Source organism: Centropristis striata, chromosome 19 (genome assembly GCF_030273125.1).
Source record: "Centropristis striata isolate RG_2023a ecotype Rhode Island chromosome 19, C.striata_1.0, whole genome shotgun sequence".
Lineage (NCBI taxonomy): Eukaryota > Metazoa > Chordata > Actinopteri > Perciformes > Serranidae > Centropristis > Centropristis striata.
Window position 1 is genome coordinate 29,405,474 of NC_081535.1, and position 12,612 is coordinate 29,418,085.

The window sequence follows — 12,612 nt, forward strand, 5'->3', positions numbered from 1 at the left end:
ACATATTGCACAATGTTGTTATTTTTAAAAATAAATGTTGATGGCAAGTTTCTGCTGTGCACATGCTTACCTAAGGCTGTAAACCAGATGCTGTACATTACAGAAATACAACACAGGTCATTTTTGTCACAGTGCATGAAAAAAATGGTAAAGGTAAAACTCTCTAGCCAACAATTTCTAAAATGTTTCTAATTATTTCTCTACAGCAAAAAAAATACTTACAAATTCTTAAATCTATAACAGTGTAAGTGAGGGTGTAAATTTAAGTGTGGATACCCATAATATTTACATTACATTGTTATATACAATCTTATTTATTAATTTAAAATAATTTTGTGTCTTTTTTCAAAATAATTTTGTGTCTTTTTGGTAATTCTGTGTCTTTTTTTGGTAATTTTTTTTGGGGGGGGGGTTGTAATTTTTTGTCTTTTTGGAGTAATTTTGTGTCTTTTGGGGGTAATTTTGTGTCTTTTTTTGGTAATTTTGTTTCTTTTTTAGTCATTTTGTGTCTTTTTTGGTAATTTTGTGTCTTTTTGTAATAATTTTGTATCTTTTTTTAGTCATTTTGTGTATTTTTGGGTATTTTTGTGTCTTTTTGGGGTCATTTTGTGTCTTTTTAAAAATATTTTTGTGTCTTTTTTGGTAATTCTGTGTCTTTTTTTGGTCATTTTGATACTGCCTCCAGCAGCCCCCAGGTAATTTGGGTTTGAGACCCCTGGTGTAAACTGTATATTTTATGTGCTAGTGGTATACATCTCTCTTTTCTTACATTTTTTTTTTTTTAATAATTTGGGAACTTTGTCAGGAGTCTCTGGGGAACGAGAATATACACGGCACATATCACAGAAGTCAATCCCTTATTTTGACTCTTGACATGATAGTGGAGCTAAAATAAGGGGTCAATCTGGGTCACCAACTCTACGGTTTCTCTTCACTTTTAGAGTCTTTCAGCTCATTGTTTTGGTTCGGTTATTGTTTGGCTTCACTCTCACTGCTCTCATCACACGGAAGCAGCTCATGCTCTCGCTGCCCAGCACCGGACAGAACCAGACACAGTTAGTGACAGATTGAATATAATGAATCAAAGGGTAGATATGTTTGTTTAATAAGATAGAGCAGAAGAGGCTGCCACTGTGCCATCAAATGTAAGCAGCTCAGTTTCCTGTGCTGTGCCTGTGACGGACAGCCACAGCTGCTCCGGACCAAAATACCACAGGACGAACCAACCCAAACAAGGGGACGACACCCCTAGACGACATCTACCTCCACTACCTCCTCTAGTGGCTGTCGTTCCCCCCTGATCAGCCCCCTGCCCAGTCTGGGGAGTTGGTACAACCCCTAGAGGGGGAAAGTTTATTTTTGGCTGTAGCAGGGGTCGGGCTAAGGAGAGAGGGGGCAAGTGCTCCTTGGATATCCAGGAGAACTTTCCCTTATCCTCAGCCAGTCCCACCCTCAGCAGCTCTCTCCCTCCTCTCTGTGTCCTCTGGGTGTTGTTTAGCCACTACAATGACTGTTGGGAACATGGAGAGTGTTGAGCTGTTTGATGCTGGGAAGAAAGGTCGGGGCCTCCGGGCCACCAAAGAGCTCATCGCCGGGGAAGTGGTCTTCGCCGAGCCGAGTTACTCCGCCGTGGTCTTCGACAGGTACGAGGCTGTCTGTTGTTGTGGTTTTGAGACTAGGAGGACTGAACATTTCTCACTAAGCATGTCTTTGCAGATTTGATACACAACAGGTGAGTTGTGGACAGTAGGTCAGGCTTCTCTGGGCTATGACCTCACTGCTAGATGCCCAAATTCTCATGACAGCAGCAATGAGAAAGCTGGCAAGGTGTCATGTGAGCTTGGCATACTTTAGGGTTCAGTTTTCAAGGCCAAGGGAGGCTCTGCTGCAAATGGATTTTTGGATTTCTCCTTGCAAGCTTTCAAATTATTTTCTTCAATTTAAAACTAAGAGCCTGAACCAGATGGTTGGAAATCTCTGCAGCAGCAGTAGAAGAGATAACAGTAGAAGAAAAATAACATTATCTTTTCTCCATGTAGCCGACAGTGGAATAATGTCTGTGGAGGCTCTGTGTGCTTGGTTTTGAGACTTTGGTCATGTTGGGAAAACTGTGTTGCAGCAGCTAAAAGGTTCATTTGTAGACTGTAGCAAGTTTTTTTTTGTGCATAAGAAATAACAAGACCAGTTTTTGGCAGATTGCTCCAGATACATGGTGCACTGAAAGTGAATGCTACTTCACCATGTTTAGTTTTGAGTCCGGGGACAGTCAGCAGACCTGAGGTGTCTGCACGGTCCATAATGTCATATCACAAATCTATTTTGGCCCATTCAACCACTCACTGCTTCATAAACCAAGAGTATACTATAAACTAGTACTGTTTAAGAGATTCTAAACCCTTATGCACTGAGATTTATGATTAGAACAGTTTCACACACAGTGCTGAGCTGCAACTCAAATTAATCTGCAGGTTCCCAGCAGTTAGATGGTGTACCTACTACTGTTGACCTTCTATCCCCCCCTAAAGATTCACTGCCCACCACCACTTCAAGAGAATCCACATTTGTGTCTTAATATGATGTTAAAATGTAGTCTGAGTCCAGAGCTGCACCAAGATTACTGGCTTGTTTTGTGGGTTTTTTTAACATATGTGATTCAATGTTTTATTATGGTTTAAATATATTTTAGGAGATGATTATGAGATAAGATAGCCAGCATAACTTATGCTCTTATGCAACGTTGTATTTGGATCAATTCTGAGCAGCCTGTACAGGTTTGGTAGTATTTAGTTCGCGTTTCGTTTGAGACTACAACTAATGTAACTTTATAACAGCATCATTAACTTTATAATTCAATCAATCTTTAAGGCTTTGACACTTTTAAAGACTTTTTAAGGCCTTAAATTCAGATTATTGGATTTTAGACTTCTTAAGACTTATTAATACCCCGTGGTATCCCTGCTAAGGTCTAATGTTGTCGAATTGGAGATTTCTCACAGCTGCAATATGTGTGAGCTGGAGATGACTTATTATGGCCGAAGCACCTGAAATGAAGCACCAGAATATAGCCAGCCTGGCTCTGTGCAAAGTTCAAAATACACCAACACTTCTTAACCCTGCACCTTAACAGATGCTATTGTTTATTAAATCAGAATTTAGACAATAAAAAATATTTCAGGTGCAAGGTGATTGCATGAACGAGCCCACTTCCTGTCTTTATGAGCTAAGCCATAGTGTCAAACTAACTCACTTTCATTACCTTAAATTTTAAAACTTGGCTACTGGGTACAGCTGCACATCCCTAACAAGTTTCTGCAGGTAAGAAAAGATAACAAGTAGAAATCTACTGGGTGCATGTCAGGTAGTATGGAATTATCCAGAGTTAGCTGCTTGGGTGGACAACTCGCATTTAATGTGCAGGTGAAATGATAAATATGGTTTGTTCTTGTGCAGCCCTCAGTCATATGTTGGCTCCCCAAACTGGTGCTGAGTCAGCTGTTGAGGTTCATAGGCCTACTGCATGGACACGAGACTGCTATCATTTTCTCTAAATTACTGCTAAAAAAACCTGCTAAATAACTCATTCAACTAGAGGAGTTTTTGTCTTAGCCATCGCCCACTGTCTGAACTATTATCTGCTGTTTTTCATATCTGAGTAATTGTTAGTTTGTGTAGTGTAGTAGTTAAGTCAGTGTTGTGGTAGTTTAAAAATTTTTTTGAGACCAGATAGAATGTAAAATAATGGAAGGTGGCTTTCATGGTTTAAACAGGCTTGCATGTCTTTTTCAAAGCCCAAGCAAGTGTTGCAGTTCAAGTAGTGCAGCTGGACTTTTTGCATTCTGCAAACCATACAATGCAAACCTTGTCTGGACTTTTTTGTTGTTGGATATTAAAGTGTGAATTCAGCCTGATTTGTCAGATCTTAAAGGGTTAGGCTAGGCATGCACACATGCAGACAAGTAGCTGTCCAATACAAACAGCAGCTGTGTGTGTGTGTGTGTGTGTGTGTGTGTGTGTGTGTGTGTGTGTGCTGCACAGGGCTTTGCTGCTTTCCAACAAACATCAGAAGCATTAACAAGTCTGTTCACTGTCCTTTGGACTTTGTTGAATAAACTGTGTTCACTCACACAGTGTGAGCTTCTGTGTGTCGTCAGAATCCAACTGCAGAATCCAACTCCAGCTGAAAAAATGAGGACGGAAGAGGTCTGTGTAATCACGTTTGCAAATACAGATGGATTGGAAAACATGCTGGAAGAGTCACTGTTGTTAATATTAAGCGTTTGTTATGATTACTTTAGTTATGATTAATAACTAGCGAGTTGACAACTTTGCTAAACACCAAACACCGAGCAACAACACACAACATAACAAGCCAGCTAATGTCCCATTCTGTTCCATCAGCAACAGGACCAGCTCGCTGTTTGCCTAGCAGCCTTTTATTTCGCTCTCTAAAAGCCAGCCCCAGATTTACCCTTGTCCGTCTGCCTCTTGGTCTGTCACTTGCTCCCTTTTCCTTTCTTATTTCCTCTGTACGACACCTTTGCTCTCTTCGCCTCTGCCATAATGTCAGTGTGGACTGTACAACAGCACATATACATGCTGCTCACATCTCGAGAATGAACAGGTGATAGACACCTGTACAGTCTAATTCAATCCCATTCAGCCCTGAAACTCTTCCCTCAATTAGACAAAAAATGATTCTCTGCCTAGTCATTTTTGAAAGCTGTAGTTTATTATGTTTTATTGTTTTATATTGCATTATAGGGTGTTCCTGCTAAACTAAACTATCCAAAGTAGAGCAAGAGTATATACAGGTATTACCAAAATTGAAAAAAATATCAGTTTGAACATTACATTATTTGCATTTTAGACAATGTCCCAACTTTTTGGGGGGTTTTGGGTGGTATTTTAGGGCTTTGGTTTCATGGAAAATGTTCTGTTAATTACTTTAGTTTTCTTTCGCGCCAATCCTCACAGGGGCATCTCACTGCAGTTTCCGTAATGTCAATGAAATATATATTTTAACACAGCTGCAATGTTTCTCTGTTCTGTCTGTTTCCCTCTTAGTTTGGCCACTCAGGTGTGCCACAGCTGTTTCCGGCAGCAGGCCAACCTGCACCGCTGTGCCCAGTGTAAGTTTGCCCATTACTGCAACCGCACCTGCCAGACTGCATGCTGGGACGAACACAAGAAGGAATGTGGAGCCATCAGGAAAATTGGCAAGGTGCCCAGCGAGAGCGTTCGGTAAGGAAAAGCCCATCCAGCATGGATCTAAGTCAATTACATTATTATACCCAATATTACCATCCATCCATCCATCCATCCATCAATCCGTCCGTCCGTCCATCCATCCAGCCATCCATCCATCCATCCGCCGGTCCGTCAGTCCACCCGTCTGTCCGTCCACCCGTCCTTCCATCCATCCAACTATTCCTCCCTCCGTCCATCCGTCCGTCCGTCCATGTCTCCATCCAACTATCCACCCGTCAATCTATCCACCCGTCCAGCCATTCATACATCCGTTCATCCATTCGTCCATCCATTTGCCCTCCATCCATCCATTCATACACCCATTATCCATCTGTCCATCCATCCATCGTTCCATGCATCCATCCATCCATCCATCCATCCATCCGTCCGTCCGTCCGTCCGTCCGTCCGTCCATCCGTCCATCTATCCGTCCGTCCGTCCGTCCATCCATCTTTCCATCCATCCATCCATCTATCCATCCGCCGGTCCATCCGTCAACCCGTCTGTCCGTCCACCCGTCCTTCCATCCATCCAACTATTCCTCCGTCCATGTGTCCATCCTACTATCCACCCGTCCATGTATCCACCCGTCCATCCATCCACCCAATTCATCCAGCCATTCATACATCCGTTCATCCATTCGTCCATCCATTTGCCCTCCATCCATCCATTCATACACCCATTATCCATCTGTCCATCCATCCATTCATTCATCTCCATGACTATTCTTTTGAAATGAACATCAGCTCAACCTTTCCTCTAAAACAACCCCTTGGCCCATGACAGTGTCAACACTGAGTGATAGGGTTAGAATGATTTTAAATGTGACCATGACGTCTCCCTCCACTACCTGCATTTCTTTCCAGTCTGGCTGCTCGTGTGCTATGGCGTATACACAAGGACACAGGCATCGTATCAGACAGTCAGCTGATCTCAGTGGACCAGCTGGAGGACCACGTGGCTGATCTGACTGAAAAAGACCACGAGAAGCTCAAGACTGACGTGAAATCCTTCCTGGAATACTGGTCTCATGGAAGGAAGCAGCACTCTGAGGACTTCATCTCACACATCTTTGGCATTGTAAGAATGAACGTCTCAGTATGCATTATTATTTACCAGTGCCTCTGGAGTTATATTTGAAAACTATATATTTATATATATATTTGTCTCCTCCCAAACCCACTCAACCCTTTCCTATATTCTCTGTCTGTCTCTATAGATCAAGTGTAATGGTTTCACACTGAGTGACCAGAGAGGCCTTCAGGCTGTAGGTGTGGGTCTTTTCCCCAACCTTTGTCTGGTCAACCACGACTGTTGGCCCAACTGTACGGTCATCCTCAACCATGGAATGTAGGCATCCAACTACTGCTCCTGTAAATTAAAATGAGAGAAATCAATTATATTGATTATTATGTAAGCATGCAAGTAAAATTCCAATAATATAGCAAGATTTTTTGACCATAATACTTGTTAATGCTTTATTTAATAATGCTTTATTAACACAAAGACCAGACCAGTGTCTAAATGAAATGGCTGTGTCTTCCCTTTGTAGCCAGTCAGCTGTGAGTTCTGCTCTTCACTCGCAGAGGAGGTATGTATTACAGCTGATCAACGTCAACTCGTCATACAATGTAGCTGAAAAATGTGTGCAAAATGCATTTTAACTAATAAAAATGAGACACAATTATAACACAAAATATGACCAAGAGCAATATTTGTAGTGAGTAAGATGAGAAGACTAACACTCCCGTGTCTGAAAAATGAATATTAAGCTAGAGCCAGCAGATAGTTAGCTATGAGGGGCCGTATAGGCCATAATTCATTCTTACCTCTCACATTGTAACGGTTGTGTGAGGACCCAATAGCAGTAACCCAAAAGAGTACAGAGTAGAGAGTCTTTAGTCTCTTTTTGAATGGTCTTTGCAGCAAACAGGCAATAGATATGCAGTCCAAAAACAGTCTTATTCACAGAGTCTCTTGAGGCTGAGGTGTCTGACTGGTATAAGTACAGCAAGTTAATGCAATTCAGCAGTGTAGTAGCAGGACGTCACACCGGCAGGCAAACACCAGGAAGGGTTAAGACAGATCGTGGTCAGAGACAGAAAGCTGAATAGTTTACCGGGAGAACGATGGGGCATGTTAGTCAGAGGCAGGCAGGGTTGGCAACGGGAAACCAGTCCAAATGAAAACCTCTCACATTCACAATTTCACCTATCACATTCAAATTTTTACCAATTTTACCTCTCACATTCACAATTTACCTCTCACATTTACAATTTTACCTCTCACATTAACAATTTACCTCTCACATTTACAATTTTACGTCTCGCATTCACACATTTTTTGTGAATGTGAGAGGTAAAATTGTGTATGTGAAAGGTAAGAATGAATTATGGCCTATACTGCCCCTCATGGTTAGCCTAGCGTAGCATATATGTAGGGAGCCGGGGTATCTATAGTTTGTATATGGCTTACACTAACACAATACTGAGATTAATTGCATGCAGTGCAGAGGGGAACCATAAAACATGCATTAGAAGATCCACAAAATCAGGGCTGTCCTGTCTACACTGTCCCAGGATCGAGCTGCGAGCTGTGGGGAAAATTGCACAGGGCGAGGAACTGACTGTCAGTTATGTGGACTTCCTCAACCTGTCTGCTGACCGCCAGAAGAAGCTGAGGGAGCATTTCCACTTCGAGTGCACCTGCAAACACTGCAGCGAGAAGATCAAGGACGACCTGATGATGGCTGCAGCAGAGACTGATGGGAATAAAGTTGGGTTTACACATGAAAACAGTCAAATAAAATGCAGAATGTTTTCCATTTCATTTTGATCATGAGAACGCTGCATATTCCTGTCAGCTGTTTTGTCGTTGTGTGTCTCTCTCAGCCCTCTGCTGATAAGCTGAAAGAGGGGACGGCCTACAGTCAAGAGTGTCTGGAGAAGATCGAGAAGTTTCGCGTTGATAAGGAATACCACGAGGTACGCAAGCCCGCATTCAGCTTTTCTACATTTACGTATGTCTCTCTAACTGTCTTTCACTTCAAGGTGCTGCATTCTGAATCTTAATGTAGCAATAAATAATATGTTTACTATGTGAAGAAGAAGTGGAGTAATAGGGTCCTGAGCAGAAAACAAAGTCATACTCCCAGTGCGTGTGTTATCAGGGGTTAAAGCAAGCCCCCACCAAGAGTGCTGGGTAGAATGAATGAAGAAGAAACACAACTGCCTATCAGATGCCTTTAATTATTAACTGATGGTGCTGAAATGCTGTTCTGGATCATTTGGCCCCTTTAACCAGTGTGTTTTGTATTTTGAGCTTCTCTGTTGTTTGTGCATGTGACCTGCTGCCTTTAAAACTGGCTCACACTTCACAGTTTTACCTCTCACATACACAAAGAATACCTCTCACATTCACACATTTTTTTGTGAACATGAGTGGTAAAATCGTGAAAATGAGAAGTAAAATTGTGAATGTGAGAAGTATTTTTGTGTGAATGTGAGAAGTAAAATTGTGAATATGAGAGATTAAATTGTGAATGTGAGAGGTAAAATTGTGAATGTGAGAGGTAAAATTGTGAATGTGAGAAGTATTTTTGTGTGAATATGAGAGGTAAAATTCTGAATGTGAGAGGTAAAATTGGATATATGAGAGATACAATTGTGAATGTGAGAGGTAAAATGTGAATGTGAGAGGTCTTTTTTGTGAATGTGAGAGGTAAAATTGTGAATGTGAGAAATATTTTTGTGTGAATGTGAGAGGTAAAATTGTGAATGTGAGAGGTAAAATTGTGAATGTGAGAGGTAAAATGTGAATGTGAGAGGTATTTTTGTGTGAATGTGAGAGATAAAATTGTGAATGTGAGAGGTATTTTTTGTGAATGCGAGAGGTATTTTTTGTGAATGTGAGAGGTAAAATTCTGAATGTGAGAGGTAAAATTCTGAATGTGAGAGGTAAAATTGGATATATGAGAGATACAATTGTGAATGTGAGAGGTATTTTTGTGTGAATGTGAGAGATAAAATTGTAAATGTGAGAGGTATTTTTTGTGAATGTGAGAGGTAAAACTGTGAATGTGAGAGGTATTTTTCGTGAATGTGAGAGGTAAAATTGTGAATGTGAAAAGTATTTTTGTGTGAATGTGAGAGGTAAAATTGTGTATGTGAGAGGGAAAATTGTGTTTACAAATTTACTGGTAGTGACCTGGCTTCCGTGTGAATGCCCTCCCACCACCGTAGGTCAGCGTTGTCACAGAAGCAGGTTGTCCTGGTGATTGTGAGGTAACGTTAGCCCCCATTAACATTGTTGGCTCTCTCACCACTGCTGCTGTTGTTATGTTGGCTTGTGACATCAAAGGTGAGAGCTGTGTCGAGGGGATCCCGGCCCAGACTGAATCCTGTTCTGAAAGTCAAGTACAGCACCTTTAACATGCTCCCCCTTGTTCTTGTCCTCCCTGTACTGTCCTCTGTCTGTCCTCTCTCAGATGGTGAAGTTGTGCCGTGAGTGTCTGGAGAAGCAGGACAAAGTCTTGGCTGACACTCACCTGTATAAGCTGCGTGTGCTCAGCGCCGCCAGCGAGGTGCTCTCATACCTGCAGTCTTTCTCTGAGGCTGCAAACTACGCCCGCAGGATGGTGGAGGGATACACGTGAGTGCTGACAGGAGACTGCTGCTGTAACTTCACACATCCTTCATTTAACTGAAGATCCTAGATATCCTGCCTGACATGGGAGGAGATCAGTATGAACTTCCACGTTCGTTATATACAGTATATTTCCATAGAAACTCCCCAAGTCACCATGAATAAGCACTAAAATCATTACAATCTTTAAGACTTCAAAGAAAAAACATATATTTAAAGGTACTTTTTGGTTTTGTACACAAGACTTGTAAGTAGGTAACATAAGTAACATGATACATTTAAAGTGATTAGCCATTTGTTGAAATTAAACCTCACGACATATTAAGATATATAAATGCATCAATAATAATAATCCAATAATATATTTGGAAGATATAAAACAACCTGAGTGGGTCCATTCTGCATAACGAGTACTTTTACTTTTGATACTTTAAGTACATTTTGATGCTGATACTGTTGTACTTTTACTTCAGTAAGTTTTGAATGCAGGACTTTTACTTGTAGTGGAGTGATTTCACAGTGTGGTATTAGTACTTTTACTGAAGTAAAGGATCTGAATACTTCTTCCACCACTGATTATATACAGTATATTTCCATAGTAACTCCTCAAGTCACCATGAATAAGCACTGAAACCTTTATAATCTTTCAGACTTATATACAGGTGCATCTCAATACATTAGAATATGATGGAAAAGTCCATTTCTAGTAGTTCAAGTCAAACAGCCCCAACAAAGTATTGAGTCATATAGATGGAGATACTTTTCAGAGGCCAACATTTCCATATTAACTCTCTGGAGTCATTTTTGAATCCTTTTCATGTCTTTTCGTGTCTGTTGTTGTGTCTTTTTTAGTTATTTTGTGTCTTTTTTTGTCATTTTGTGTCTTCTGTGTGTTTTTTTTGGTCATTCTGTCTTCTCATTGTGTCTTTTTTTGGTCATTTTATGTCTTTTTTAGTCTTTTTGTGTCTTTTTTTGGTCATTTTGTGTCTTCTTTGGTCATTTTGTGTCTTTTTTTAGTCATTCTTTGTCTTTTTTCAGTGATTTTGTGTCTTCTTTGGTCATTTTGTGTCTTTTTTTGGTCATTCTGTGTCTTTTTTTAGTCATTTTGTGTCTTTTTGTGGTCATTTTGTGTCTTTTTTAGTCCTTTAGTCCAACATAAAATGTGATTTTGGGTTTATAATTAGAATAAATAAATAAATAAATGAAGACATGAAATGTTTCATTCTGTGTGTAATGGATCTATATAATGTGTTATCTCCACTTTTGAATTGAATTACTGACATAAATAAACTTTCTGATATTCTAATTTATTGAGATGCACCTGTATTAGCAGGTTTCTTGGTTTTGTACACACACAATACTCATCAGTAGATACATTCATTGTGGGTTTGTGTCTCTTCTGGTAAATTTGTTTCTCCAGAAAGCTGTACCACCCCAACAACGCCCAGCTGGGCATGGCCATCATGCGGGCAGGTGTCACCCACTGGCATGCGGGGCAGACAGAGGCGGGGCACGGCTTGATCTGCAATGCATACCGCATCCTCATGGTCACCCACGGACCCAACCACGCCATCACCAGAGACCTCGAGGTACGACAGCCACTACTTTACTTTCACATATTAATTCAACTTTGTCAATACACTTTGTAATCTTGTTTTTGTTTTTTTTATGCCTTCAGGCTATGCGTCTGCAGACAGAGATGGAGCTGAAGATGTTGAAGCAGAATGAACAGCTCAAAGAGTGATAATCCCCCTGATGATCCTATCTGTATATACTATATATATACTGCACGTCCCCTAAAGCTCTGCACCCAGTTCCACTGCTGAGTCTCTGAATCACCCGTATGTCTCATGATGCACTGTATCGTTAACACTTACATGTTGCATAAACAGCTTCTACAATAAAAGTGGACATACAAACTGTTGTGATCACTTCACACCAACAACAAGCACTCCTGATAACCAGGATATCACTGACCCAGTCCTTTTTATTAGGTAAACCACTGCATTGTTTTGTCTGTAAATGTTATTTTCACACATAAAACTGCGAAATTATGTTCAAAGCTTTCTTCCCACTGCAATTGACCTCATTTTAATGATCTGAAGAGTGTAAATAAGACACAGACAAAGAGTGTGTGAGACAAAGAGTTGTGGATACATCAGATAAAGAGCCAATTAAATCAAATACAGCAGCTCATTTAAAGATGAACTCATCATTTTTTCATGACAACACCTGGCTGTTGAAAAGGCAACTGTTATGTGATATATGTCAGTGTTTCTACATATATTTCATAGTTATTTTATAGCTATTTTACTGTTATTTTATAGCTATATTACAGTTGTTTTTTTTATAGTTATATTAGTTATTTTACAGTTATTTTATAGTCATTTTACAGTTATTTTACTGCTATTTTACAGTTATATTACAATTATTTTATAGTAATTTTACAGTTATTTTATAGTTATATTACAATGATTTTATATTTATTTTACAGTTATTTCACTGTTATTTTTTATAGTTATTTCACAGTTTTTTCACAGTTATTTTAAAGTAATTTTACAGTTATTTTATAGTTATTTTATTGTAATTGTATCTACATATTGTTCAGCTAGACTCAGACTGCAGAGCCAACCTATTTCAGTTCCCTGTTTGGGTCAAATAGTAGAAAACATTGCTTTAAAACAGAGCCCAATGGTAAAACATAATCTCCCTGGTGACATT

The 12,612-nt window shown here is 40.0% G+C and overlaps 1 protein-coding gene across 1 annotated transcript; it reads left to right on the plus strand.

The window, feature by feature from the left end:
• Positions 1–1,333: 1,333 nt before the first annotated feature.
• Positions 1,334–11,635, plus strand: smyd1a (SET and MYND domain containing 1a). The gene is made up of 10 exons (XM_059357679.1): positions 1,334–1,643; positions 5,065–5,241; positions 6,114–6,327; positions 6,467–6,597; positions 6,800–6,838; positions 7,827–8,022; positions 8,139–8,231; positions 9,734–9,897; positions 11,312–11,480; positions 11,570–11,635. Exons 1-10 carry the CDS (start codon positions 1,507–1,509, stop codon positions 11,633–11,635), a joined length of 1,386 nt encoding a protein of 461 aa, XP_059213662.1. The 5' UTR covers positions 1,334–1,506.
• Positions 11,636–12,612: the final 977 nt, after the last annotated feature.

Coding starts and splice junctions, on each gene's coding strand:
- smyd1a (XM_059357679.1), top strand. CDS start 1,507: ATGACTGTTGGGAACATGGAGAGTGTTGAGCTGTTTGATGCTGGGAAG. Junction 1,644..5,064: donor TCCGCCGTGGTCTTCGACAG/GTACGAGGCTGT, acceptor TTTCCCTCTTAG/TTTGGCCACTCAGGTGTGCC. Junction 8,232..9,733: donor TTGATAAGGAATACCACGAG/GTACGCAAGCCC, acceptor GTCCTCTCTCAG/ATGGTGAAGTTGTGCCGTGA.